This window comes from Schistosoma mansoni, chromosome W (genome assembly GCF_000237925.1).
Source record: "Schistosoma mansoni strain Puerto Rico chromosome W, complete genome".
Taxonomy (NCBI): Eukaryota; Metazoa; Platyhelminthes; class Trematoda; order Strigeidida; family Schistosomatidae; genus Schistosoma; species Schistosoma mansoni.
Window position 1 is genome coordinate 57040692 of NC_031502.1, and position 25909 is coordinate 57066600.

Genomic DNA, 25909 nt, shown 5'->3' on the forward strand with positions numbered 1-25909 from the left:
TCTCTTAGCACCTAACTATCAGTTTATTATCTTCACATTGCACTCAACCAACCTTCTACCTGTTATTTTAATAGCTGCTGTTATTCAGAAACCCTATTCATCCGAGACAAACGCACTCACCCTAACAAAACGTACAAGACTATAAATAACTAACAAACTGACTAGAACAAGCGCTAGACTATCAAAAATTACACGTAGTCAAATACTTGAAAACGTATTTAGACGGCAATAAATGAGCGCAAAGAAATTATCTGGTTTATACAAGCTCATGCCAAAGCTATTGGATATTGAATGTAGAATTTAATTTATTGACAAGGGGAAGCCAGAACAACAGAATACATTTAGGCCGAAGCACATGATTTTATCTTCAAATTAGAAGTCAATGGTTAGGTTGATGAAACTAGAAAACCATCTCATAGTTGAAGGGATTGTTTTTTTTTTTCAAGTGGGTTGTGAAGGTCAAAGATGCTTTCGGTTTTGGCGTTTGTGGACGGGGTTTGTTTGTAACATAAATTTGTGTTGTCAAGACCCATACAACGATTGGCGTTCATACTGTTGATAGTCCAAAGTATTGATATGTTGACGTCGCTCTGCCATATATACACCTTGGCTTACGGACTCTTGGATTATAAATAATGGACGTCCAACTGAAGTGACTTCATCCTGTTATATATGGATATTGACAACGATATCAACCAAGTTTTGCCAGCAGGTAAATTAGCTAGAGGTTAGTCAAAGTTAGCATAATTTGTTCTTATGACTGGCGTATGCTATTTACTGCCATGTGTGACGTAACTTCGTAGCTTACCTACATGAACACCGTCCATGGTAATGTGTGTAATATATAGCTCATGGATGTTCTAAGGTATGCTGATTGCCTTGAATAAGGTAGAGTCGGCCTCAAAGTCTTATTGACCTGAAATTGACTGCGTAGGTTCTGACTTTTTATCAGCTGCTTTTGAGTTTAATTTTCACGGTCTAATCTCAATTCTGAACTTAACTAACTTCCAAGGTTAATTTATGGTAACTAAGCTTTGTGTTAAGCACTTGTCAAGTCGGCTTCGAACCTGTCGTTATTTGGGTGCTAGTTTTTCCCCCAGTTTTATGAGGCTGAAGTTTACAGTGTACAGAGGTCAATACATCCCTACTAATTCTCAGTATTTGTAGTACTGCAAAGATCAAACCTCGCTGTCAATGTATCAGTGGATGTTAGTATTACGAGTCTTATTAGGGGGTCCAGCGAGACTTATTTAAGGATGGTCTGTGTGAAGTTAAAGAGACCTTGAAAACGTCCACCTACCTGCTAGTGCTGTACGAGGGTTATAAACTGGTGGAAGGAATTGAAATTAAGATTTACTGCTGATGGTTAGGGTTAGGAATTAGACTTGGGGTTTTCATCACATCTAAAATGTCAAAAACTATTAAGCTAAATCAATGAATCGAAACCTGTCATCCTAAATATGTTTAGTCCGTCCATAAATTATAATCCTCGGCGATACTATAATTTATGGATGGACCAAACAGATCCAGATAACAGTTCGATTTTGGCGCAAAATCAATTCATCTATTTGACTAAATATCGTTTCGGCATTATAACTGGGGTTAGTTCGTGATGAAACCACTAAATCTAATTCCTAAACATCTACTGTAAATATTAATACTAATCCCTCATACTGGCTTATAACTCTGATTTGGCCGTACTATGTACGTAAACATTCTCAAGGTATTTTTAGTGTCGCTCAGATGTCATCCATAAATTAGTCTCACTTAAGCCAGTACTAAATCACATCGTAACCTGCGATAACGGAAGTGGTTTGAGGCGTCTAGGTCTGTTTTCATTAGGTAGGTCAGCTAGTCTTCATTCTGGTCGTTCGCCGTTTGATTCATTTTGTCATACTTGCTTCATACCTGAAGTAAGGACTCCGGGTCATATATCACAAATGGAGTCCTACACATACCAGGTATGATACCCTGAGGAATTATGATTTATGAACAACTTTCGAGCAGTACTGCCGTGTCCTTGAGAAAATTCAAACTTTTACTACGATCGAAGTATGATTATTAATTGATGTGAGGAACCGAGACCGGACGTTAGACTTATAAGTTGGAACTAGGAATTAAAAATAGATCAGATTGGTTCATCTATTCATTGTAGTCTCACCTCATTTCCTGAATATTTATTTATCAGAGTGGCTTACGAATAGTTAATAAGATGCTAAAGCCTTTGGCAGCGGGAACCTTATATTTATTCGTAATTCAATCCGCACTGGTAGTTAAAGCGTCTAAATCCTTATAGTTCATTACTTAGATTATCGCTATTCCGCTTACTGCATAGTTGTATGAACCTTTACAATTCGTTATCTTCATCACCGATTTCCAATGTCCGCTTATTCAACCATTCATCTAGTGAGTCGCGGTCTTCCTATAATATTATCTTATCAGACATACATTGTATGGGTCTCAAAGTCAGGACAGATCACTTTGCGACAATTCGTAAATCATGCTTGTGAAGTAAAACAAAGGATTTGTTTAGAGATAATTGTCCACTAGATTTGTGTTAACACTTGCTTATGTATTTCCTTCGACATTCATATGTATTTTAAGGTCTTCCAGTAATTGGGGTAATACTACGCCGACTACTTGAAGGGAGAAACTGAACCCCTACTTATTCAATGATGGTTTTTCTCAGTCCTGTGAGTATCTTGTAAAGTTAATCGAAAAATATACATATCTTTTTAAGCTACCACCCCTTAAATCAACACACTGATAAAGGGAGTCAACAAAATGGGGGTTTGGATATAAATTCTGTCAAGTCTAGTGAGAAGCCAAACATGAAAATTATAGTTCGAATGAAAATAAAAAAGGTAGATTATGGATTAATGCTAAATTCGGGGTTTCAAGGACAGGAAAGCAAAGCGTGATCATACTACATTTACTGAATTTATTCTATGTCATCCGTCCGCATCCATACGTTAAGGTTACTGATCCGACCTACCTTCCTCATCTGTATTTTACGACCTAGCTCAGATCAGGGTGATGCAAGGCATAAAGCCTACCAACCATGAAATTAAAACAGAGACCCCAAATGAAAATGGGTGACTACGTTCACTGTCTTTGTTCTCATGTTTAGAAACACATTGGAGCGAATATTCAACCATTTTATTTTATTTATTTAAACACATAAATATTGGTACAAGGAAGCACCAGATACATATGCGCCACACAGATCTCATTCGATTTGTGTGAGGGCTGTGATACTGCCCAGGTGCCCAGACTGAAGCAGGTGGTTTTCTTAAGGGGCCACACCCGGAGCCTTTGACCTGAATGTCTGATCCACAAGGCAGTGGAGCATCGTGAGGAGATGCAGTCCCATGGTAGCCGGTGATCGACGGTTGATTCGTACGCCATTTGTTCCCTCAGGATATTGGAGCCAGCCCATGTGCACCACTGGTTTGGAATCAAGGTTTTCCAACTCAGCTAGATGGACTCTCTGTCCACCAACCCGGTTAAAGTGCCGGACATTCGCTTTTCGTCCTCTCAATTTCGTAAACAACACCCCTGCCACGAGAAGGCACTGAGTAGGACTTCCCTGTCAGAGGCTATATATTCTCTGGCCATATGAGAGCATTTCGAGAGGGAGAGCTAACTCTCCCCACTCTCGACCGTACCAGGGCATTTGGGGGCATCCACCACGTCTAATCACTACCCACACTTTTTGGAGTCTAGATTTAGGTTTCTTTCGCTCGTTGAACACCCCGAGGTATTCTTTCGAATATCTTTTAGTTAAGCAGTGACCTCAAAAATTGGTCTTTCTTAAGTTTCTGGCCAAGGTTGTCAAAAAGCATCGCCTTTTTTACGACTAACTTATATTGGGCTTTTTTAATATAAACATTTTTACATCCAACTAATTGTTGCAACTAACGTTCCCACAAACACCAAGCTGAGCTCGACTTGGCTATAAGATCAAAATCCTTTTGTGTTCATCAAGGCTCTGTTAATCGCCTTATTGCATCATATCATGCTCGGAATCCTAACTTGTCCCTCAGTCAAACCAAGTCCTCTGTTGGCTCTATCTATCAAGGGAAAGGGTACCGTGAAGTGTTGTTGTGCTTCATGGTCTTAAGAAACAAATAATGCTGATTAATGGTCATACTGTGGCATGACCGACTGATAGCTGGTCACACGAGCTCAAAAATAATCATTAACAAATCAACACAACTGGACAATAAAATAGGTCTGTTTCTTGTAAAATGGTTTGACTATAAGCGAAAACATTGAACACAATAAACATGAAGAACATCGTAGCATAGATAATTGAAAAGTACTGGTTTCGTAGGCTAATCATGAGGCAGTGGGACTGACAACCACCCATTAAGCTTTATTCTTATCTTTCCTATATAGTACTCTGCCCTGTATTGCTCTTCGGTACGGTTTTTATTAAGGGCTTACCAGCTGGATAAATATTCCTTTGCTTAAAGTCATCAAAATCTATTTATTCAAGGCTCCATCTCGTCTGTAGTATTAAAGCACTTCCGAGCATAATTTAGGGGTTTTTGTAGTTGTTATTTGAAAACTAAGTAGTTACAGCTAAAGAATTTGCTCCGTATTGTGAGTTATGAATACTGTCATTTGGGACTTCAGATAAATTAAAGTCAATTTGGTCACATTGGGTTCATTGCTCTACCCTTGTCTGTGAAGTATGTAATAAAGGAGATTATTTTACATTTATTTTCCACTTCCTACTTATATTGGTAAGCATAGATCTCAGTGGAATAGTTCACACGCGTTTTGCGAAATACTCTAATTCTTCAGGTCTAATATCCCATTACAAATATTTGTAATTGAATTGTATATTCAGCGTTCGGTTATAAAACTATACAGTTACCAGGCTTAATAATAGTTTTCCTTAAGAATCAGAGTTATTTTAAGGCAGTATTTCTGTGACATTTCATGCCTGAATTTTATAAAACAGATTTCTCTAAATAATTTGTAAAAGCTCTATGTGTAGTTTCTAAAACAGGTTTAAGATAAACTTTATGTGATGTATATATGTATCCTTTTTGCATCTGGTGCGTTTCTCACTAGTAGTTATCGGAGTTTCTGTTTTGAATTATACTATCTGTAAAGAAATAACTTAATCATACTTATATCCTTACCATGTGGTTTTTTTAATGGCTGCCTATTTTTGTGTATTCCTCTCTAGAACCAGATCGTCCAACTCATATATGTACTTCCATTTTGCAAAACCCTTCTTCCAATTCATCAAAAACAGTACCATTTTTCCCACGTGTATTGCTTAGCGTCCAGCAACCTTTGTCTAGTCTGATAAATCAAACAATAATACAACCTACTGCTCTTACCACTGCATCTGTGGCCAATACGCCTTTACCACATGTTTCAAGTTTACATATGTCGGCTACATCAGTTTCATCTCCCATTAATTCTACCAATCAGTTCTTCCCTTTGATATTGGCTGCCGCATCTACATTGCCTCCGTCAACATCAAGTGCACCGACACCATTACAACTTCACTTAGGGAACTATTCAGGAAGCTCTAGTGTTGCGCCAGCATCAAGTCAGAGTATCTTTTTGCATCCAAGTGTCACAACTACTGCATCCTGTTTGTCAGTACCGAATGTTCTAAACAGTCCATCGCGGCTAAGTACATCTGGTGTTACGACAGCTTCTACTCCATTAGTTGCTTCATTAATCAATAAAAACTGTTCCACATCGCCGTCAGTAGCTTCTGTTGTCATATCTCCACAGGCTCCAAACCACATACAACCAACACTTGCTTTAAGGTTTGTTCACCTCGTAACATATTTTTCTTTAATAAGATGTTTTACTACGTATTTTAAACATTTGTTCAATATTTAGGTCTTTTCCAGAAGTTTTTGTCAAATACCACCAAAGCCGATAGTGTTTTACTGCGAAGAAAGTAAAGGTTTTCTGTGTTAATGGGAATCGGACTCATATCTTAAGGTGTACCAGGGCTCAGATATCCCACACAGCTTTTTGTTGGCATATATTGTCTATTCAAGAGCCTCAGTTTTTCGTTATTTGTATTGTCATCATCATTATTTTGGTGGTAGTATGTTAGTATGTTTAAATGTTTTGGATTTAGATTTTGTCTCTGTGGGAGGCGGACCAGTTAAATGTTTCTAAAATTTCTGATGTTAGATGACTAGGCAATCAGTTGCAAACCTGTATTTCATTCAGGAACTCTTCTACAAGATGCGTCTTCGATTCTAATGGCGTTGCTTCCTTCCGTGGGATTTGGACCCTTATCACAGTGAGACACTGCCAGTAAGCTGTTTGAGTTGCGACAGACTTCGATCTTATGTGGTCTGTAGTGTCGAACAAGCTACAATACTGTCTCAGGTCTAAGTGGCTCGACATTATAATACATTCTGTTTAGTGTTAGCTGGTTTGAGATGTTCGGTCAAAAGCTGTAATGAATACTCATTTTCGAAATCTCTGGAAAACTAATACTTCGAGAATCCGAACAATCTTTTTTGGAATGATGGCTTAAGTTGCTTTTACTAAGTTATCCAGATTGGATGAGTGTATAATAGGACAATAAATACTGTTTGATTATGTTTATTAGTTCGTATGAAGCCAGCTTTGGGACATCCTACAAAATATTTGTCTGTGATCCATAACTGAGATCATCATTCCCACTGCATAAATTGTATGTCAAGTTTTAATAAACCCTGAGTACCAGATCATTATATTGGTCACCTATCGAACAGTCTATTATTTTTAACCCTGCACTTACTGGTCCCCAAATGCCCTGGTACGGCCGAAAATGGGGAGAGTTAGCTCTCCATTACAAAATGCTCTCACATGGCTACGTGCATACAACCACTACCAGGGAACTCCTGCTCACTGCTTTCTCGTGGCATGGTTGTTAACGAAATTGAGAGGATGAAAGGCGAATGTCCGGCACTTTAACCGGGTTGGTGGACAGAGAGTCCATCTAGCTGAGTTGGAAAACCCTGATTCCAAACCATTGGTGCACATGGGCTCCAGTATCCTGAAGGAAACGTAAGGCGTATGAACCAATCGTTGGTCACAGGCTACCATAGGACTGCATCTCTTGACGTTGCTCCACTGTCTTATGGATTAGACCTTTAGGTCAAAGGCCTCCGGGTATGATCCCCTGAGAAAACCATTTGTTTCGGTCTGGACACCTGATCAGTATCGCAGCCCTCACACAAGTCGAGTGATTTATATGGCGCATGTCTATTCTGTGCCTCCTTTTACCAATGTTTATGTGTTTAAATTAATAAATAAAAACTGCACTTACTGAAAATTTTCAATGTGTTAAACTTAATTCAAAAAGAATCTGATAGACAGCTAGTCCGTAATTGAGTTAGATATTTTACCCTTTATAGCACTCCTTTAGTATACATGCGAATTGCATTTATGTAGTATTCGAAGCTTTTTTCCGTAAATTTATGCCCTTAGGGGTTTCCATTGTGAATTACTTCATGGCTAGTCGGAAATATTGTAGCAGTTTTTATATTTGTTTTCTGTTGCTTTCCTTTTATAGATTCGCAACCCATACGTCAACGCAATGTAGCTCTATGGTTACGACTGCAACAGTGAATTCAAGTGCCTGCCCTCTAGTGTTTGAAACTCCTACAACAAATGTTACGTTGCCACTCCAGTCTCAAAGATCACATTGTGTGACTGCTATAAATTTTCCTGCACCGACTTCTGTATCTGGCAGTTTGCTCATGAGTTCTACTCTCTGCTCAACTCCACGTGTACTTATTCATAAATCTCAAAACCTTTCAAACCCACCATCTTTGATAGAGACTCCAACAACTTCAACTACTACTGTATCTCCCAGTAAGATGAGTACATCTGATTCCAGTTCCACCAATTTATCGAATCCCGCTATCATTTTCCATGATCAAATAAATACACAGTCTCCACAAACATCAAAAAGTAACTATACTTGTCTAGTATTTCCCTTAATTTCTACAGATTTCACTTTTTTCCGAAATGCGTAACTTGACGATAATGCCTTTTAATATGGATTCAAATGTCTACAAAAGTATAATTTCTTTGGGTTTCAAATGCACTACCAAATAACTTATCTAGGGATCATACTAATCACTAGCTGACAAAGATAATCTAATCCTTTTTAGTTTAGAAAGTAAAATGAGTGAAATAAGGGATTAATTACTCGTAAACTGCAAACCCACATATGAGATCGTTTTTGTGTAAAACTTAAATTTCGGTGTAAAAACTGTACAGAGTTTACTTTGTTTGAGAAAATGAAATACCGCAAAGTTTTGCTTTTGAATATAAAGCTTATGTAAACACATCTAAAAACTCATTCATCAGGCACTTAGGTATAAGTCATACCTTGATTGCGATGAGTAATTATTCTATTCTGTTGCCCAAGTCGAAGTAAATGGGGATGGCGTTCGAATCTGGGACTTATTAGCCGTAAGTTAAACGCATTGACCATCAAGCTACTTCTCCATGAATTTATCTCTGAGTACTAAGGTGTTCTGTCATCTAACAATGTCAGTTGTCAAATGTTGTTCGTCTGTCGCACTCAACATTTCACAAAATTTATGTAAAAATTAATTATCATTTAGATACCCGAAAATAATCAAGAAATGTACTAGTATTTTTACACCAAACTCTAGACCTTTAATATTTACATCTCTTCAAGTAGAGGAGATACAATTTAGTAGTTTGATCATCTTGGGTCCCACATTGTCGAACTGTCGTACTTTAGTCTGGAAATCCAGGTATTATATATCCGCTTCTTATTCTAAGTGTGGTTCAGAAAACCAGAAAGATTACTCATACTCGATTACTAAATTGGATTGCAATTTTTGAGGTACGTCCTGTAAATGTTTTACTTGGAGTTACTGGTTGAAATATCCGTCATTATCATCATGAATCCCATACTCTCCATCTGTTGTTATAAAAGTTAGCTGGATATATGACTGTTTTCAAAACAATCATATACTTTTCTGTGCTCAACATAAAAGCGTAAGTCCGTAGTTTGTATTACAAATATCAGGAAAGTGTGATTATATATAAGAATAATAAATTCTTATTTATACCTTTATCTTACAGCGAAATTGGTTAATTTTACCACACCACTATCTGCTACTGTTCGTTTGATTACGCCTCCATCTACAGTTTGTGCGACTACTAAATCCACATGCACTGTATCCACTTCTGGAAATAGTGCTGTTGTTTTCCCGACATCTTTATCTCAGACTGGAGCACTTCCAACTCGACCATCTATAGCAAATACAGGTAGTGTATGGTCAGGGTTGACAGTGAGTCCTAATGTTTCGTTCATGTCTCCTTCCAGTGGTAATGTTGTTGCTATTCAGTCTTCACAATCCTTGATTGTTCAAACTCAATCTGACTTACCTGTTCAGTCAACTATAGCGACTTCTTCATCTTTAAATCCAAGTTTGATGATGTCTCTTCGAAGTTTTTCTGGAAGTTCATCAAATACAGGTCCATCTTTACCCTTGAGTGCAGCTAATCATGCAGTGCTGGCCTTCAACTTGGCAAATTCAAATGTTCATAGTACTCCTACAACATGTACAAACGTTACAGGAATGTTTACAAATCCTGTCCGGCAAATAAATTCTTCCAATCCTACTTCTCCACTAATAGTTCGTGTAAGTAATCAATCATATTTTAATTATCAAATAAAAATTCTTCATAGATTGGAGTTGAAAATATTTTATTACCTTTATACCTTCTCATTTTGTAACACTCGATCGTCCGACTGCATTTTGTCGATTGCGCATCAATCGGATTTTGTGATCAGTTTTTTTTATTGCACCCAACGTTACGACATGCGGTTGATTTTGTCGGGTGATGCTTTCGTGTAATTACAACACAAGTTTTATGTAACCTGTCTTTAGGTATATGATTTCTGAATTTTGAACTAAGTTTTGGTTCCTTTCTGAATATATATGTGTTAAGTTAGTCACTTTGTAAGGGGTGTCAATCAATTTTACATCTGATCTCACGAATTAATAATGGTGCAAAAATAGATTTAATTAGTGGTTAGAAATGTGTTTTGATTGATACCAAAAAAAGTAATACCTGAAATCAGCTTCCGTTTTCCATTTGATTTGAGATATTTCAGGAAAAGCAATCACATTTATATTGATTACTTCCGTTGCTATAATATTTGAATAACCAATGAAATATAAAAATTTCTCAATGTTATTTAGATAGTGACTTTTAGTAAATATTTCATTATTACATTGGATGCTCTCAGAATATTGTTAACATACAGCTACAAACTATGAAAGTTACACACACACACACATACCTTCAATACTTTGGTAATTGTCGATGGTTTATACCTGACTAACTTTTAAATTTTTCTGTGACATATAGGCTAATGGACCTTCGGCAGTTGGATATATACCAAATACTAGTACGGTTATGGGTCCTACATCGCTTTTAAAACCATTCAATTTAAGCGGAAACACGGGGTTATCTTCTACCTCGTCCAGCACATCTGTGGTACCACATATTTTACCGGTCAATATTGCTCCAGCCAAATTAACTCCTTTACAACCATCGATATCTGCTTCAACTTCTTCAATATCGCATACCCGTTCAAACTTTTCTCAAAATAACTCTGTTTGCATTAGTTCTCATCGCCTCCCAACTTCATCTATTTTTTCTCAACCAAGTCGAAAGAGAGCACGTAAGCAGCAACTCGCTTCATCTTTCTCATCTGTAATGATTACTCCAGTTTCGGTTGTCTCGTCGACCACATCGACTACAGTCGGTTTGAGTAGTCTAGTAAATTCCTCTAGTTTAAATTCTGTAGTGTCGGGATGTCGCAGCGTATTACCATCAACACCTACCCTGGTTGCCGTGGCCAAACCAACTATTCAACCACATCAGTTTGCACAACCTGTGTACAGCTGTCAAGTGACACACTCACCACATATCTCAGGAAGTTCTATCAAGTCAGGTCCTGTATCAGTGGATTCTGTCTATCGGGTAAGCTAGAAAACTGTTAGACATATTTGAGTATTTCCAATAGTATAGTGGGGAAGACCAATTTATTATTTTATGCAAAGTTACACAGTGCCTTTGTAAAGTATGCAAATCACACATCAAATACATTATTTGTAAATTTTTCTTGTGTTGTCCTTTACATACTCTATCATTATTCCAATCCTGTTATTGTTCCGATCACTCTGTTTTCCTTCCTCTTTATTTCAATCTTCTGCTGGTAAGCTATTCCAATTCCTGCTACATATTACTTACATTCGTAGCGCACCCCACAGTATGATGTTTATAACAGTTGTTAACACTATTTCATAGTGGAGCGATTGTTTTTTGGGTAAAGTGTTTTGTTGTTAACTTCAAGTTCAGCTTCACATATTTTAATCTATACAACCAATCGGTACCACCAACCTTCATATAGGTGTTTCAAATGAAAGTTCACAAACCTGGACTCGATTACTGGGTTCCGTCCATAAACACCCACTAAAATAATTTTTCTATAGTTTATTCAATAAGTTATTGATAATGTTTCTTGGTTAATTGGTTTATAGAGTTTTAGTCATTATTTTGAGACAGTTTTCGTCTTGAATCAGCTTCAATAATGCCCACGATTCTGTTAATGATTGAACCCCAGATTGTTAGGTCTCATACCGAGCGTTGAGTTGGAATTCAGTCATTTACATTTCAAATCAAAATAGTATGTCATCGAAAAGTAAAGCGTCTTAATTCCAACTCTGTCAAAGTTCATCCGTCGCGGATTTTCACCAAAATTTTAAGCATCTACCCTGATACCAACCTAATGAAAAGCTCAATAGACGTCCAACTTGGAGGTCAACAGGCCGGATTCCATAGGGGTCGGTCGTGCATAGATCAAATCGCGACACTACGGATCATTGTTGATCAATCAGTTGAATAAAATTCGTCACCATACATTAACTTCCTTGACTATTAGAAAGCGTTTGACAATGTAAGTAAGTAATACTTACACTAAATTATTGATTATTAAGTGTCAACTACATCCAGTTTGATCTATTTAAATTTAATTAATGGCCAGATAATTTAATGAAATATATCTTATTGTGGCTTTTGTTATTTTGATCAGTTGGAAATTTGTGATTAGTGCACGGTAAACTCTTCATCTGTCATCTTACTATTCTTCCTCGCGCCGAGCATTGTTAGTTTCCGTTCTGTCATACCGTAACATATAAACCGTAGTGTCCTCAGTCATAACAAGTAGTAGTACCAGTATTTTGATGAATCATCACGGTGACTGCTACTGACATTAAGTTTATAGTTTTCAGGTAGCCAAGTTAGGTGATTGATAAATTTATCCGCATTCATTATTTAGTATTACTGTTTAACTTGTTGAGTTGAGTGTTTTTGAACTAGTTGTCTACAGATTTATAGTTTATTGTTTATTTGAGAAAATTCAGACACATTTCTTTACGTTGTCCCAACAATATCCACTTCTCTCATTCAAATTCCTACCGATTTTTTTCTCTTTGTGAACACATAATGGACAAAACGGTCACAACCATTTCCTAGAATGTTTTAAATTGATTTTTCTACAAAGTAATCAGAAAGTTGTCCACTTATTTTTTCCAGAATACATCCACAACCATTTCCGTCAGCTGTGCAACTAGCGTTAGTCCGTCCAACAGCGGACTTATGGGTATACGTTTAGTGTCAGTACGTTCCACCACTACTACTTCTGTTCCCAATAACAGTTCTATTTTACTAAATACTACCTGCTTTCAGTCATCTATTGGAAGTCTTGGGACTCGTGGAAGTACAGGTGATAATTCAGTGGTTATGGTCACATCTCCATCACAGATGGTATCTTCTGGTGGACACCGTATAACCAGTTCACATTGCTCACAGTCTGCGGATATTCATCAAACACAAACTGCTGCAGTGTATGTTTTGACCACCTCTGTTTATCCGATTCTAAGCACTACTACTGTTACTTCGTCGAATTCTAGTTCAGGAAGTGAGTCAACATGTTCTGCTTCCAGTATCATAAGTCCAGTTGTAGTTTCCGGACCAACAAACGGTGTTCTGCAGGTGCGATTTAGATCTCCACAACCAAATGTTAGTCCTACTGTCATGACTGAAAACCAAGAATCTAAGAGTCTACAAGTTGTTAGTCATAATATTCTTCCAACTAGCCTACATTCAATATCCGATGTAAGTTGAACTAAAATTCAGGCATTTTTAATGACCTAAAAGTTATGTGCATGTTGGTACTTTAACAAAACAGATTTCAGAATATTGTCAATATTTAAAATTCTTTTGTTGATTTGTTGTTTGCAAGGGTACATTATGGTTTACAGGGACTGAAATACCTGATAAAATATAGTGCTGTACAACATTGTATTTTCGTAAAACTTGTGTGGAATCAAGCTACTAAAATTTTGAAATATCTTTTCTAGGTTCCTAAGTCAGTTTCCGAAGATTCAAAGTACATTAATCCGGCTAGTAAACCACTCCGATGTGCCTCTGAATCGAATCCTCTTTTACATCACCTTGTTTCATCCTTGAAACAGTCTCAAAATGAATCAACGACTGATGTTAGCCATATGAATAATACAGATCTGAAGAAGTCTGATCCAATTTCAACCCATTCTGAATTATCTCTTTCAAATTCATGGTTACATAATAACATAGATGATTCAAAACAGGCCAATGCTGGAAACTTCTTGAATTCAAATGAAAAACACAATTACTTTTATCCTACTACCAGCAGAGATAATTCTGAACTTAACAATGACTTCACTGATTGTGGTAATAAGATTTTAAATGAAAAACAGTTGACTACACCTATTCACAATATACCACGTAAGAAAATTAAGGGTGAACAGGAACAAAATGAATGTCAAAATGCTGATGATATTACCATTAAAAATGATTTCCACAGTAGCAATAAACCATCAAAAGCTGGTATCTTATGGACTGTAGACCCTGTTGATGGTCGTGAATGGATACTTAATGGAAGACCTCCAAGGCCGTTAATTAATCCAAAGTGTGGATTATCAAATAGTAGGTTGAGTGTTCCTTGTCGTTCTAAGAGCTCTCACTTTCTCAGGTGAGTTTTAATTACTTGATATCCTATATTTTCATGTTTTGATAATACTGTTATTTTTTTATATAAGATTTCCTCTCGTAAATTGTGTCAGTCAGTCACAACGTAGAACTTCGTACATACGTATATCAGTTCGAGTTGCCATACCACATTAGCATGAATTATGTACTGAAAATGTGTCCTTATAGACGTTATGGATTTTCAGATTCGTTTAAAAATTGTATGAAGGTTCAGATGTTCTATTCAAGTCACAAATTTCAATTCTGCTTCACTCCTAGAAGCTTCGGGAGCCATAAAATTCTATCAACTAGTAATTATAATTTTACTGATTAGTTTATTGTAGGGATATCAATGTTTTTTTATATCTTAACTCATTTTGGTAGGGGTCATAGACGTAAAAAAAATCGGTTGGTATTTGATGACTAAATTCTAATCATATTCAAGAGCATAACTACACCCTTATTTTCTTTGATGATCATCTTTAAGTTGGTAGTCAAAACTTTTGAAATTACTAATCAATTAGTTAATCCCAGACCTCATGGGACTTGGAATAAGTGTGTATTGGTGCAAGGTGTTACATTTCACATTAGGTTAATTGTCTTCAAAATTATTGCTCAAACTGATGTACGTACGTACGAAGTTCTACGTTGTGATTGACTGATTGGCTATAGCGAAACCACCAAATAAGGAATACCTGTGCCAAGTGTAGTGTGACTACAAGTTGAAAGTTAACTAATAAGGATGTAATTGTTCATTGACTATTATGGGTAGGACACTTATTTTCTATATTAAGTCATCACGTCATGTACGAGGTTACATAGAAGAGGTGAACGAAGATTTGGAGGTGTTCAGAAGGGCATAAATATATCAGTTCATGAAGACTTACTCTACTTTCTTACGCTTGTTGCCCATCGTGAAACATGGACCGTTGACCAAGATTTTCCAACCAACTCTGACCTGAACTCACCTATTCAGTTGCTTCCAAGTACTATTCATTCTTTTGATGTCCGCCTCATTTCCTTTTGCCTTAAGGACTCCATCTTAGGGCTTGGAAGAGTCACTGTGTACGAAGACGTCCATGTCTTCTGGTTGGTAACTTCAAGGATGTGGTACTAAATCATTTTACTCTACGTCCTAAACACCACATTCTGTATCTTACGTTTCCAGTTTCTATTTATCCCATCCATTTCGTCTTTACTGTGATTCTTCACTACTGCTGCCATTACTCTTTCGCTTTGTTTTTTTTACCTCTGTTGGTTTCCTTTCGATATACTGATATGTAGTAAGTCAATGTTGACTGTTACAAGCTTTACACTGTTTTTATCTGTCGGAAATTTTCATTTAAGGTATTTGATAGACAGCATGTTCTTCCAAGTATGTACCTAACTTTTTCTTGTCAGGATTTCATGAGTGAGCAGAAGGCTTTCTTCAATATTGATAGTACGAGACTAAGTATCTTTTCCAAACCATGCATATTGAATCTTTATTTTTCAAAATTGTTTATGAATAATTTATTCCGCCTCCATATCTTTTGAATTATAAACTTATTTTTCCCATATATTCCAGTCTTTCTGAGATATGCACGAAACCACAACACAAATCTGCCAATCCTGATGATTCTTCACGACGTGGTGTGCAGAATACTCGCCGCAGACGTCGTTCTTTGGTTACTGGCACGAATTTGTCACATGCCGAATCTGACATTCAGAGTAAAGGAGGAGTCAAAGATATGAATAGTTTGAATCCTAATTATGAGTCAAATGAAGCGAAACGCTTAGTGCAAGATATTTTAGCGGTACGTGCTGAGCAAGAAGATTCCGGTTTTGTTAGATTTCCTTTGACCATCACATCAGTGTTGGATATTACAGGTTGGCGAGTTCTTCATTGTGCTGACAATTTAGATTTATTGGTAAGTATTATCTTTGAAAGTCTTGTTTTCATAATTCGACTTGAAATACTTGTCAGACAAACCAGCTTTTGCGTATAGAAATATATACTTCAATAGTTCATGAGCTAACCCCTTAATTCAAATCTAAATCTACCACTGGCTTTCGCTCGTAGCTCAACACTTAAAACTTTCTACTTCCAATCATTGTCTCTGCTGTTTACTATATTTAAAGTTATTCCAAGTTCTCATTCTTAATATTTACTAATTGGTAAGATTATGATACTTATGTTTGCAAATTTGTATACCATACTGAAAGTAAGCTCCATGGAAACAGAGATTGCATCCCTAGCAGTTATCATAGGACAAGGCCAGTAGGAAACTGTCTTCCTAGATTGAATGTTTAGAATCTTATCATGCTCTGGTGAGAGTACATTTTTATTTGTGTCTCACTGTTCACAAAAAAATCTAGCTATAAAATCTCTTCGAACTGAGCTCGAGGATGACTATGTCGGTAACGTGTTCTAAGTTCTAAGTCAGTTATAAATGTTATCATCATTACATGATCGATAACCTGCTGGAAAAACACAAGTGACTTATCGAGTTGGAGTACACAAATGATAAATGTACGCGGTTTAAAAATGCTGGCAAAATATATAGTCATCTGAACAGTTTAAGTGGTCCAAAAATAGTCTAGAGAGATTCCTCTAACTCCAATTAGTGCCTCAGGACAAGTCATGGGGGATTGAAGTAGTTGAGCATGTCGGTCACACAAAGATTGTATTTTAAATGGAGTTTTTGCCCAATCTAGTTTATGTTTAACATATTCTTCACATATATCGTCAATGTCTGTCTATTAAGTCCTCAATATCCATGGAATCAACTAGTATTCATATCTAATGATCAAAATGAACGAAGTAATTTTTATCACTTGTTCTCTCCTTAACGCTATGGTTGAGACATAGTTTCATTTCAAATCTATGTAAGTCGCATCTTTAGTATCCATACACAGTTAGATAACGGTTTCTTATGGCTCTATGTTAGTTTGGGAGTGACAGCTTGCACATATGAATTGAAGCCAAGCTTTCATAATCCTAAGTTTTTTTTGCTAATAGAAATTCCGTTTCTGTGGTTTTAGGCATACACAGAGTTGCAAACATTAGAAACTATAAAAAATATGGAGACCGATTTAGCCGACCAGCTTCATTGCATTTCTACTCAGAGTGTTACATCATCACATCTTAGTGTATCTCAAGGTGTCAGTGAAACAGTGAAATCTGTAGAGTCTGGATTAAAATCAGATGAATCCGAGATGGCTAGTCAGTTTAATATAGCTATTGAATTAATCAAAGGCATTTCTCAACGTAAAAAATACCTACTGGACTCTATTCAGCGGATAAGTTCCGTCACCAAAAATTTAGTACATCATTTCAGTCCTGGAATTCACAATCTAATTGAAGAGCTAGAAGACAGTTCCAACAATTCTAGTAAATCATTGTCTCCGTCATCGTCGAAAACCAATTTGGATTCCAATACTTCATCTACTCCAGTTACCTTACGGAGATCTTCACGAAGGTTTCCGACCCATAATCCTATAGTCCGACAAGTTCGACGTCGAAATAACGTTGCAATCACTAGAGGCTCAAAATCACTAACTTCCTTAATTAAAAATTCACCAAATAGCTATCCAGGAACGAGTTCTCAAGGAAACATATGTAATGGTGGGACCAGTAATTATTCCGTAGTTCGGTAGTTATGAATTTCCAGGTATGTTTTCATATTTAATACTTATCATTTATTTAGCTAGAAATTCTGAGTGATTTGAATGTATTTCGTCAGTTCTTTTTGAAATCCATCTAAAATTACAATGTATGATATGTGTCTCAGTGTACAATCAAAGTGTGGAACGCTTGATAATATTTGAAGTTTATATTTAAAAAGAGACACGACACTGTCCAGAAATACAAACCAATGCATATTTTTTTTAAAGAAATCATCCACTGAGCCCTCCTGGCCTTAATATCCAATCTGAAAGAAAATGTAACGACATTAGGAAATGCAATCCAGTAGCAACTGATCACTAAATCACATTCACATCACTACCTAATTAATGTTATTATTGATCATTGATTAGATTATTGTCTTGATCAAATTTAGATCACTATTTACTGGCAGGCTATATACAAGTCTTCGAACTCTCTTCACTTCCCGTTTCTGAACTTAAAAAAAACTTGTTGTATATTAGTGACCACAAAACTCTGAATCGTGACTAACAAATGCGAAATTCAAATAATTAAGACAAATGACACACTTTTGTAAGCCCATCTGTCTTCATTGTAAATCTATAACACAAAATGATTGTAATATTTCCAGACTTACATTTTCTAACCTGTTCATCCGTTTTTGAAAAGTTCGTGTGTTGTACTGTTGGAGATCTTTGTTTTTTTTTTAAAAAGTATCTCAATGTAAATGAATAGTGAATACGTCTTTATTTTATATTATACCGTAAGTTTTTTTGTCTTAATTACATTAATCTTCGACCAACCAAACAAATGTTTCAGTCAATAATCATGATAATAAGGAAACCCATTCATCAAATCAAGTTGACAGTTATGATTGAAATATATTAGTTTTGAGATTTTGTAAATACTCAAGGTGATAGTTAATGGTGTAATTGTGTTGTTGTTCATTAGTCAGTCAGTAAGCTACAACTTAGGACCAGGCACATTTATGCATCGGTCCAAGTTGCCATACCTCATTAGCACAACAAGATGAACACCGGATTCATAGAAATAGTTTATTTAGTGGTGGTAGTATATAAACGATAGTTTGTATATAAGGATATATTATAGGAAGGAAGAACGTTATGAAGCAATTTTAATCTTAAGGTTTAAGGGAAGATAAAGAGTGTATATACCTACGCCATTGTGATCGATTCTGAGCCATGTCACCTAGAGTCTCCAACCATTGGTTACGATAGTCACGCGGACCCCAACCAGTTGTTCATAAGGTTATTTATAATTTAAAAAGAGAGGAAATTTTCTCTCAACTTCATCCCCCCAGTAATCTTAATCCAAGTGTGTGTGTTTTAAAAAAATATCTTGCCCCTTATTAATTTGTAACACAGTGTGTATTAACTTTTATTCATTTATTTATTTATTTAAACACATAAATATTGGTACAAAGGGCCACCAGATATATATGCACCACACAAATCTCATTTGATTTGTGTGAGGGCTGTGATACTGCCCGGGCGCCCAAATCGAAGCAGGTGGTTTTCTTAAGGGGTCACACCCGGAGCCTTTGATCTAAAGGTCTAACCCACAAGGCAGTGGAGCATCGTGAGGAGATGCAGTCCCATGGTAGCTGGTGACCAACGATTGATTCATACGGCATTCGATCCTTCAGGATACTGGAGCTCATGTACACCATTGGTTTGGAATCATGGTTTTCCAACTCCCCTAGGTGGACTTGCCGTGTCTATCAATCCGGTTAAAGCGCCGGACATTCGGTTTTCGTCCTCTCAGCTTCGTAAACAACAGTAATGTCACGAGAATGCAGTGAGTAGGACTTCTGTGGCAGAGGCTATATACGCGTAGTCATGTGAGAGCATTTGGTGAAGGAGAGCGGACTTTCCCCACTGTCGGCCAGGGCATTCAAGGGCCCTTCTATTTATTCATTTATTTATTCCCTATAAATCATTTGTTATATTCAATGTTTCTTTTTTTTTTCCTTGTCAATTTTTAGATCTATTTCAAACATCATCAATGTTCAATAATAAATAAGATTGTACAGTGTTATATATGTCATGTTACCATGCAGCATTTTTATTTTACATATATATATATATAGATATGACATTACATAGATGTTTTTCAACATGTCATATATGAAATGGCTAAAGTTTAATGTTGCTATGTATAAATAATATTTCTATTTGTTAAATTTTTTTAGGATTTTCTTTCTATCAACTATTGTGTGTATAATTGGATTGTATTGGATTAGATGTTTTTGTTTTCTTTTCTATCTACTTGTATAACTAATTATCTAATCATATTTACTTCTTCTTCTTCTTCTTCATTATTTTGTGTGTGTGTGTGTGCATATATATAAAGTTCATAATTATGTTCTGTAATATTGAAATTAATAAGACCACCAATTGCATGTATCTATGTATGGTAGTTTGCATTCGTTAGTACTGTCTACATTCTCTTTTATGTATATAATAATTATTTATAACAAATAGTATTCATTCATTAATGCGTTTATATAGATATATATGTGTATATACTACTACTATTATTATTATTATGATGATGATAGTAATGATAATTATTATTACTATCACCTTTAATCTAACATTGTAATCTGTTTTGTGTTTAATAGATAAATTACTTATTATACATGCGTATTTCTTTTTGATTCTTTCGTTTGTAGTTTTATCGTACATAAACCTCTCTCTTACACTATTTATACGTGCATGTATATCTTTTGTCAATATGACCTTGTCAATCATCCAATTATATTGTAAGATGATGACCAACATCATATTATTCTATGTTAGCAAAGATGAATAGTGGCTAACAATGGAATTCAGGACGCGGTTCGAATCCTAGAGTGAACATCAACTCGGAAATGCAAGTGCATCCAGCTGACGAGTCCCAAATAGGACGAAACGCGCATCCTCCATTCTACTGCTAGCCACTATCCATCTTTGCTTATAATCCTTGTGAATTAAGGTAATATCGAGGCAATACACACAGTATGCACATACGGCCAATAAGTGACTAACCAGTTGCAGTCCTAAGCATCAATGGGAAGATCCAAACAAACAATTCTAAGTGAATATTCTATGTTAGGTTCATGATTGATTTTGATCAAAAGAAAATTTGATTACTATTGTAACAATGTTCTAGTAAATGTGTGCTTATCTCTTTTCATATGATTCAGTGAAATAATTAATGATTCAATTGTCAAACAACGTACAGAATTAAAATTATATTGTGACTTTTGATTAGAACTTAGATGATCTAGTCAAAAATTCATTATTCAATATTGTAAAATAATACATAAATTAAGTTTTAAGGAGTAGAGATCTTGAGTCAATTGAAGCTAGACCACCATGAAAAACCTAGAGGCGCTAGACGGCCGTTTTGTCCTATTGTGGGACTTCTCAGCAGTGCGCATCCACGATCCCGCCTCGCGAGATTCGAACCCAGGACCTGCTGGTCTCGCGCCAGAGCATTTAACCGATAGACCACTGAGCCAACGGTGTTAGTTTCTAACTTCAACCGATCCACGAAATTGAGAAACCATTCACCAATGTCATCAGTGAGTTGATATCTCCCAACAGACCTGGTTGAACTCCATTGGTTACTGCTTCTCACTAAAACTCCAGGAATTACCTCATGGAGTCAGCCACTAGTGAGCACATGAGGAGTCTCACAATAGGACGAAACGGCCATCCAATGCTTCCAGGTTTTCCATAGTGGTTTAGCTTCAATTAACTCATGATCTCAACTATATAAAATTACTAAAATCTCCACCAAACCCCTTTTGATAAATTAAGTTATTTGAATTTATAAATCGTTTATCATATAACTGTGTACCGTATAATAGAGTAATACTGTTCTGTGTGATTAACAAGTTAAGCTGTATAGACCACTTGATAACTGTTATAAGTTGACATTAGTATATTCACATGGAATGTTTATATATATCTTAGCTCAGTTCCAACTACTTTAGTAATCTGTCAAATATTAATTCAGTTTTCCATATGATATAAAACTTACTAACCATTTACAGAATGATGAATTTGTCTTTGATTTATTCAGTTAGATAGTAAAATTAACACTCGTAAACTTTTCTAGAAGGGGATTTATAATATACGTAGGAACTTGATATTTATTTGAGTTCAATTTTAATGTACTGTTTTATTTACCATATAGATATACAACACATATGTGTTAGCGTTACTTGCCACAAATTATTGCGTATCTAACTTAAAGTAAACATGAAAAAATAGAATATGATAAGCTGTTTATTTTCAATCATCCAAATGAATATATATATTTCACTGGATTATGCTCCTTCAATAACATCTTCAAACCCTAATCTTTCACATTACTGCTTAAACTCTTACTACTTCTACCACTATGGGATTTGATGAATCGATAACTGTATCTCTGTGCTAATGTGGTATGGCAACTTGAACTGACGTACGTACATATGAAGTTCTACGTTGTGACTGACTGATGTATTTATAAAGTTTATTTTTTTCATTTAACATTTCATTATTATGTACTTTGGAATAGCATTATTTTTTTACAGTCAGTCACTGGAATATCACAAGAGATTGAAAATTTGAAGCTAACACTTAATCAAATAAATACATGCCTTGTAGAAGAAAATAATCAGTTAAAATGTTCCGATTTATTAAATCTAAAAAAAGATTTGGAAGAGTTGATTGAATTAAAAGAACATGAACTTTTGAATAGTAGAAAAGCACAACTTTTAGCTGAAATTGGATCTATACTTGCTGATAATCAAGAGAAAGATGATGAAGTTCAAGGATCTTCACTTCAAACAGATGAATCAACAATTAATGAACAGTCTTTAGTTGGACAACGTTGTAGTGTTCCTGGATGGACTTCATCTGGAAAATTTATTCGGCAAAATGCACTAATCCTTTCAGTTGTGGACCATGATGGAAACAGCCCAGATCGAGTACGAGTACTATTGGCTCACCCAACACGTCTTAGTGAAATACCTTGTGAAAGATTTTTCGAAACTGGAACCTGTCATCGGGGTATACGTTGTACTCGCTCTCATGGAAAGATTTTCAACATTGAAGTAAGTAAATAGGCTGTATAAGCGTTGTCATTGCACATATATTGCTTTTGATAAGTTACCGGTTTGATTCCTATTTGACACCACATTCAATTGAAGTTAGAAAAATTTTAAAGGTTTTTTTAAATTATCCACATGATTTTCATGGTTTCAATCCTATTTTCAACAATCTTTAGTCAGTGGTCACAGGTGTATTTGTGTCGAATTCATGGTTTATCTGTTTGACACAATGTACTCTACAACTTAAAAAGTTCCTAAGTTGTTCCAACTTGTTTGGATGATATTCATCATAACTAGTTAATAGAAATCACACTTGAAGCGATGGCTTAGTTGTAAGATGACTTGACTTTCAAACAATAAGTCCTGAGTTTGAATCTTAGTCCACTTAGGCCATTGGTTAATATCATTAACCATTAAACATACAATATGGATCAAAGCTGAGTAAATAAACCTGCGTTTAGTTAATAATTTGTATTCACTAACCATTCGTCAATAAATCTCTGGTGAACACGGAGGGTCCAGCTAGGGGAGTTGGAAAACCCTGATTCCAAACCAATGGTGCACATGGGCTCCAGTATCCTGATGGAACAAATGGCGTATTAATCAATCGTTGGTCACTGGCTACCATGGGTCTTTATCTCCTCACGATGCTCCACTGCCTTATGGATCAGATCTTTAGGTCAAAGGCTCCAGGTGTGGTCCCGTAAGAAAACCACCTGTTTCAGTTTGGGCACCTGGGCAGTATCACAGCTCTCAGACAAATCGAATGAGATTTGTGTGGCGCATATATATCCGGTGCCCTCTTGTACCAATATTTATGTGTTCAAATAAATAAATATCAATAAATCTATTTCCAGAACTCCCCATTTGTTTATTTCTAATTAATTTCAATGTACATACGTATTCAAACGTACAAGATTAATTCTCTCAATCTAGGTTGGTATGAACGGTTCAGATATGACTAAGACACCATTATGCTTTTGATTAACTTGATTTATGAGTTATTTAAAATGGCAGGTATGATTAACTGACGGATCGAAGAAATATATTACAATGTTACATCTACACTCATTATCATTGCATTAAGTTTAGCGATGCAAATGTTTGTAGTGTATATTAGATTTTTCTGTCTTTGCATCAAACCATCAAATCCTACACACCTTGTCATATTTAGAAGTGCGATGATTAATTAGGGATCCTGTGTTTTCAAATTAATTTGCTATCACAAATCTGTATATGTGATTTCATTTACAATTTTAAATCACGTAGTAAATGTGTCATCTAATTTTGTTACAGCTGCTTAGTGCGCACAAAATATGAAGATTTGTAACTATGCAAATCTGAAGTAATCATATATTATGATTTTTCTTCTCAAAGGATATTGGAGAATGGTATGAACCAGATACAGAAAAATATCTACAGGAAGGTCAACCATGCCTAGCTAATGATCGTAACAGTGATCACAATTCTTTATGGCATTATGCAAGGCTTCTTCAAACAGATTTTGAATCAGGCACTTGTGTTATTGAATGGGGTCATGTTAAAAGTCAACCTGGAAAGAATTCAGTGAAGCGTCAATCGTACGGAAATTTGGAGGATAAAGTAACTAGTTTGCCACTAGAGTGTATTCATATATTAGAAAATGATGATGATATTGACTCTGATATTTCTGTAGATAGTGATATCTCATCATCAACTACTGATTCAGGAGATTCTAATGATTATTTGGATTCTACTACTTCGTATGCTCGACCTTCCACCGAACTGATCAATAGTGGACAGACGACTAAATCGCAGTCATGTTCGCAGGTTCGTTAATATATGCTCTTTTGCATTTTATGTTTCAAGACCTTTTTCTATTACTTATAACTTCAAATTGTAGTTGTTTACATATGAAGTCTGGAAGTTACAGAATACACCGTACATGACATGGACTATAAATTGACTTTCCTGTTAAAGGGAGTATAGATTGCGGTGAAGTCTTTGTGTGCCCGGAAATTTGAAGCGGACATGAAACAATCACTCGATTGGCCTTTGCCAATTTGCGTCACTTGTGGTGTAGGTAAGATATCCGTCTGCGTACCAAAGAACGAGTATACTACGCAGCATTTCGCTCCGTCCCACATTATAAGTGTGAAACATGCCCATCAAGAATAAAGGATATACGTTATATAACAAAAAACCGTATCATAAATAATATTCTTCATGTTTAATGTGTTATTCTTTCTAGTAGTAAAAAAGCCTCTTCGTTATTTTTTTCTTTCCAGTATGATAAACGTCGTTTACGGGTTCAGTTTGTCTTCGGTAATACGCTTTTACCAGACCAACCACCAAATTTAGATACCGATAAGGAATATCCCAATGTTAATAAAGAAGACAAACAGAGTTCCATTGGTGACTGGGAAGCACACACTCGAGGAATAGGCTCTCGTTTATTAGCAAGCATGGGTTATCCAGGTTACGGTGGACTTGGTCGCTGTCACCAAGGTCGTCAATCTCCTGTATGCACTAATCTTGAAAAGTATCAAGTGCATAATGTCAAATGGAATCATCGACCTTCTCTAGACAATGTTGTGTTATCTCGAAAACGTATAAAAAACATTGCATGTCGTGATAAAGCAGTAGAAAAGTCAAGTAAAACACCACAAAGCCATGTTACTTCTCATAGTGGAAGCGTTTTTAATCTAATTAATATGGCATTATTATCGACGTCCAGTAGAAATGATCAAAATCCAACACATCCTAATAATAATAATAATAACACTGATAATAATACAAAGAATACCGTAACATCTCAAATTTCTCTTACAAATTGTAATGAAAGTATTTTAAAACGTAAACTATTTCATACACATGAACAAATTAATCGATTACATAATCAAATTTCTAAAGCACAAGATGCAATCAAAAGAAATGAAGGACGAGATCGTTTAACTGTAAAACAAGCACAACAACGAGTTAATGATTTACAATCTCAATTAATACAATTAAAAGAGAATGAACGAACTATTGTAAATATACAAAATAAACAAATGAAAGAGAAAAAACTACGTATTTTCTAA

General features: G+C 35.8%; 1 protein-coding gene across 4 annotated transcripts; it reads left to right on the forward strand.

The window, feature by feature from the left end:
• Positions 1-454: 454 nt before the first annotated feature.
• Positions 455-25909, forward strand: Smp_017080.1 (hypothetical protein; the record flags this gene model as incomplete). 4 transcript variants are annotated; one of them, XM_018790274.1, is made up of 11 exons in its annotated part: positions 455-727; positions 5204-5801; positions 7556-7956; positions 9109-9671; positions 12790-13218; positions 13464-14116; positions 15680-16022; positions 17137-17747; positions 22313-22850; positions 24225-24656; positions 25115-25909. In XM_018790274.1, the coding sequence occupies 11 exons, from the start codon at positions 673-675 to the stop codon at positions 25907-25909; spliced, it is 5418 nt and encodes a 1805-aa protein (XP_018655636.1). The 4 variants fall into 4 exon arrangements, with proteins under 4 accessions (XP_018655636.1, XP_018655634.1, XP_018655635.1 ...); XM_018790278.1 differs by lacking the exon at positions 455-727 and adding an exon at positions 2672-2693; XM_018790276.1 differs by lacking the exons at positions 24225-24656; positions 25115-25909 and adding an exon at positions 24144-24189 and having other exon boundaries at positions 673-727.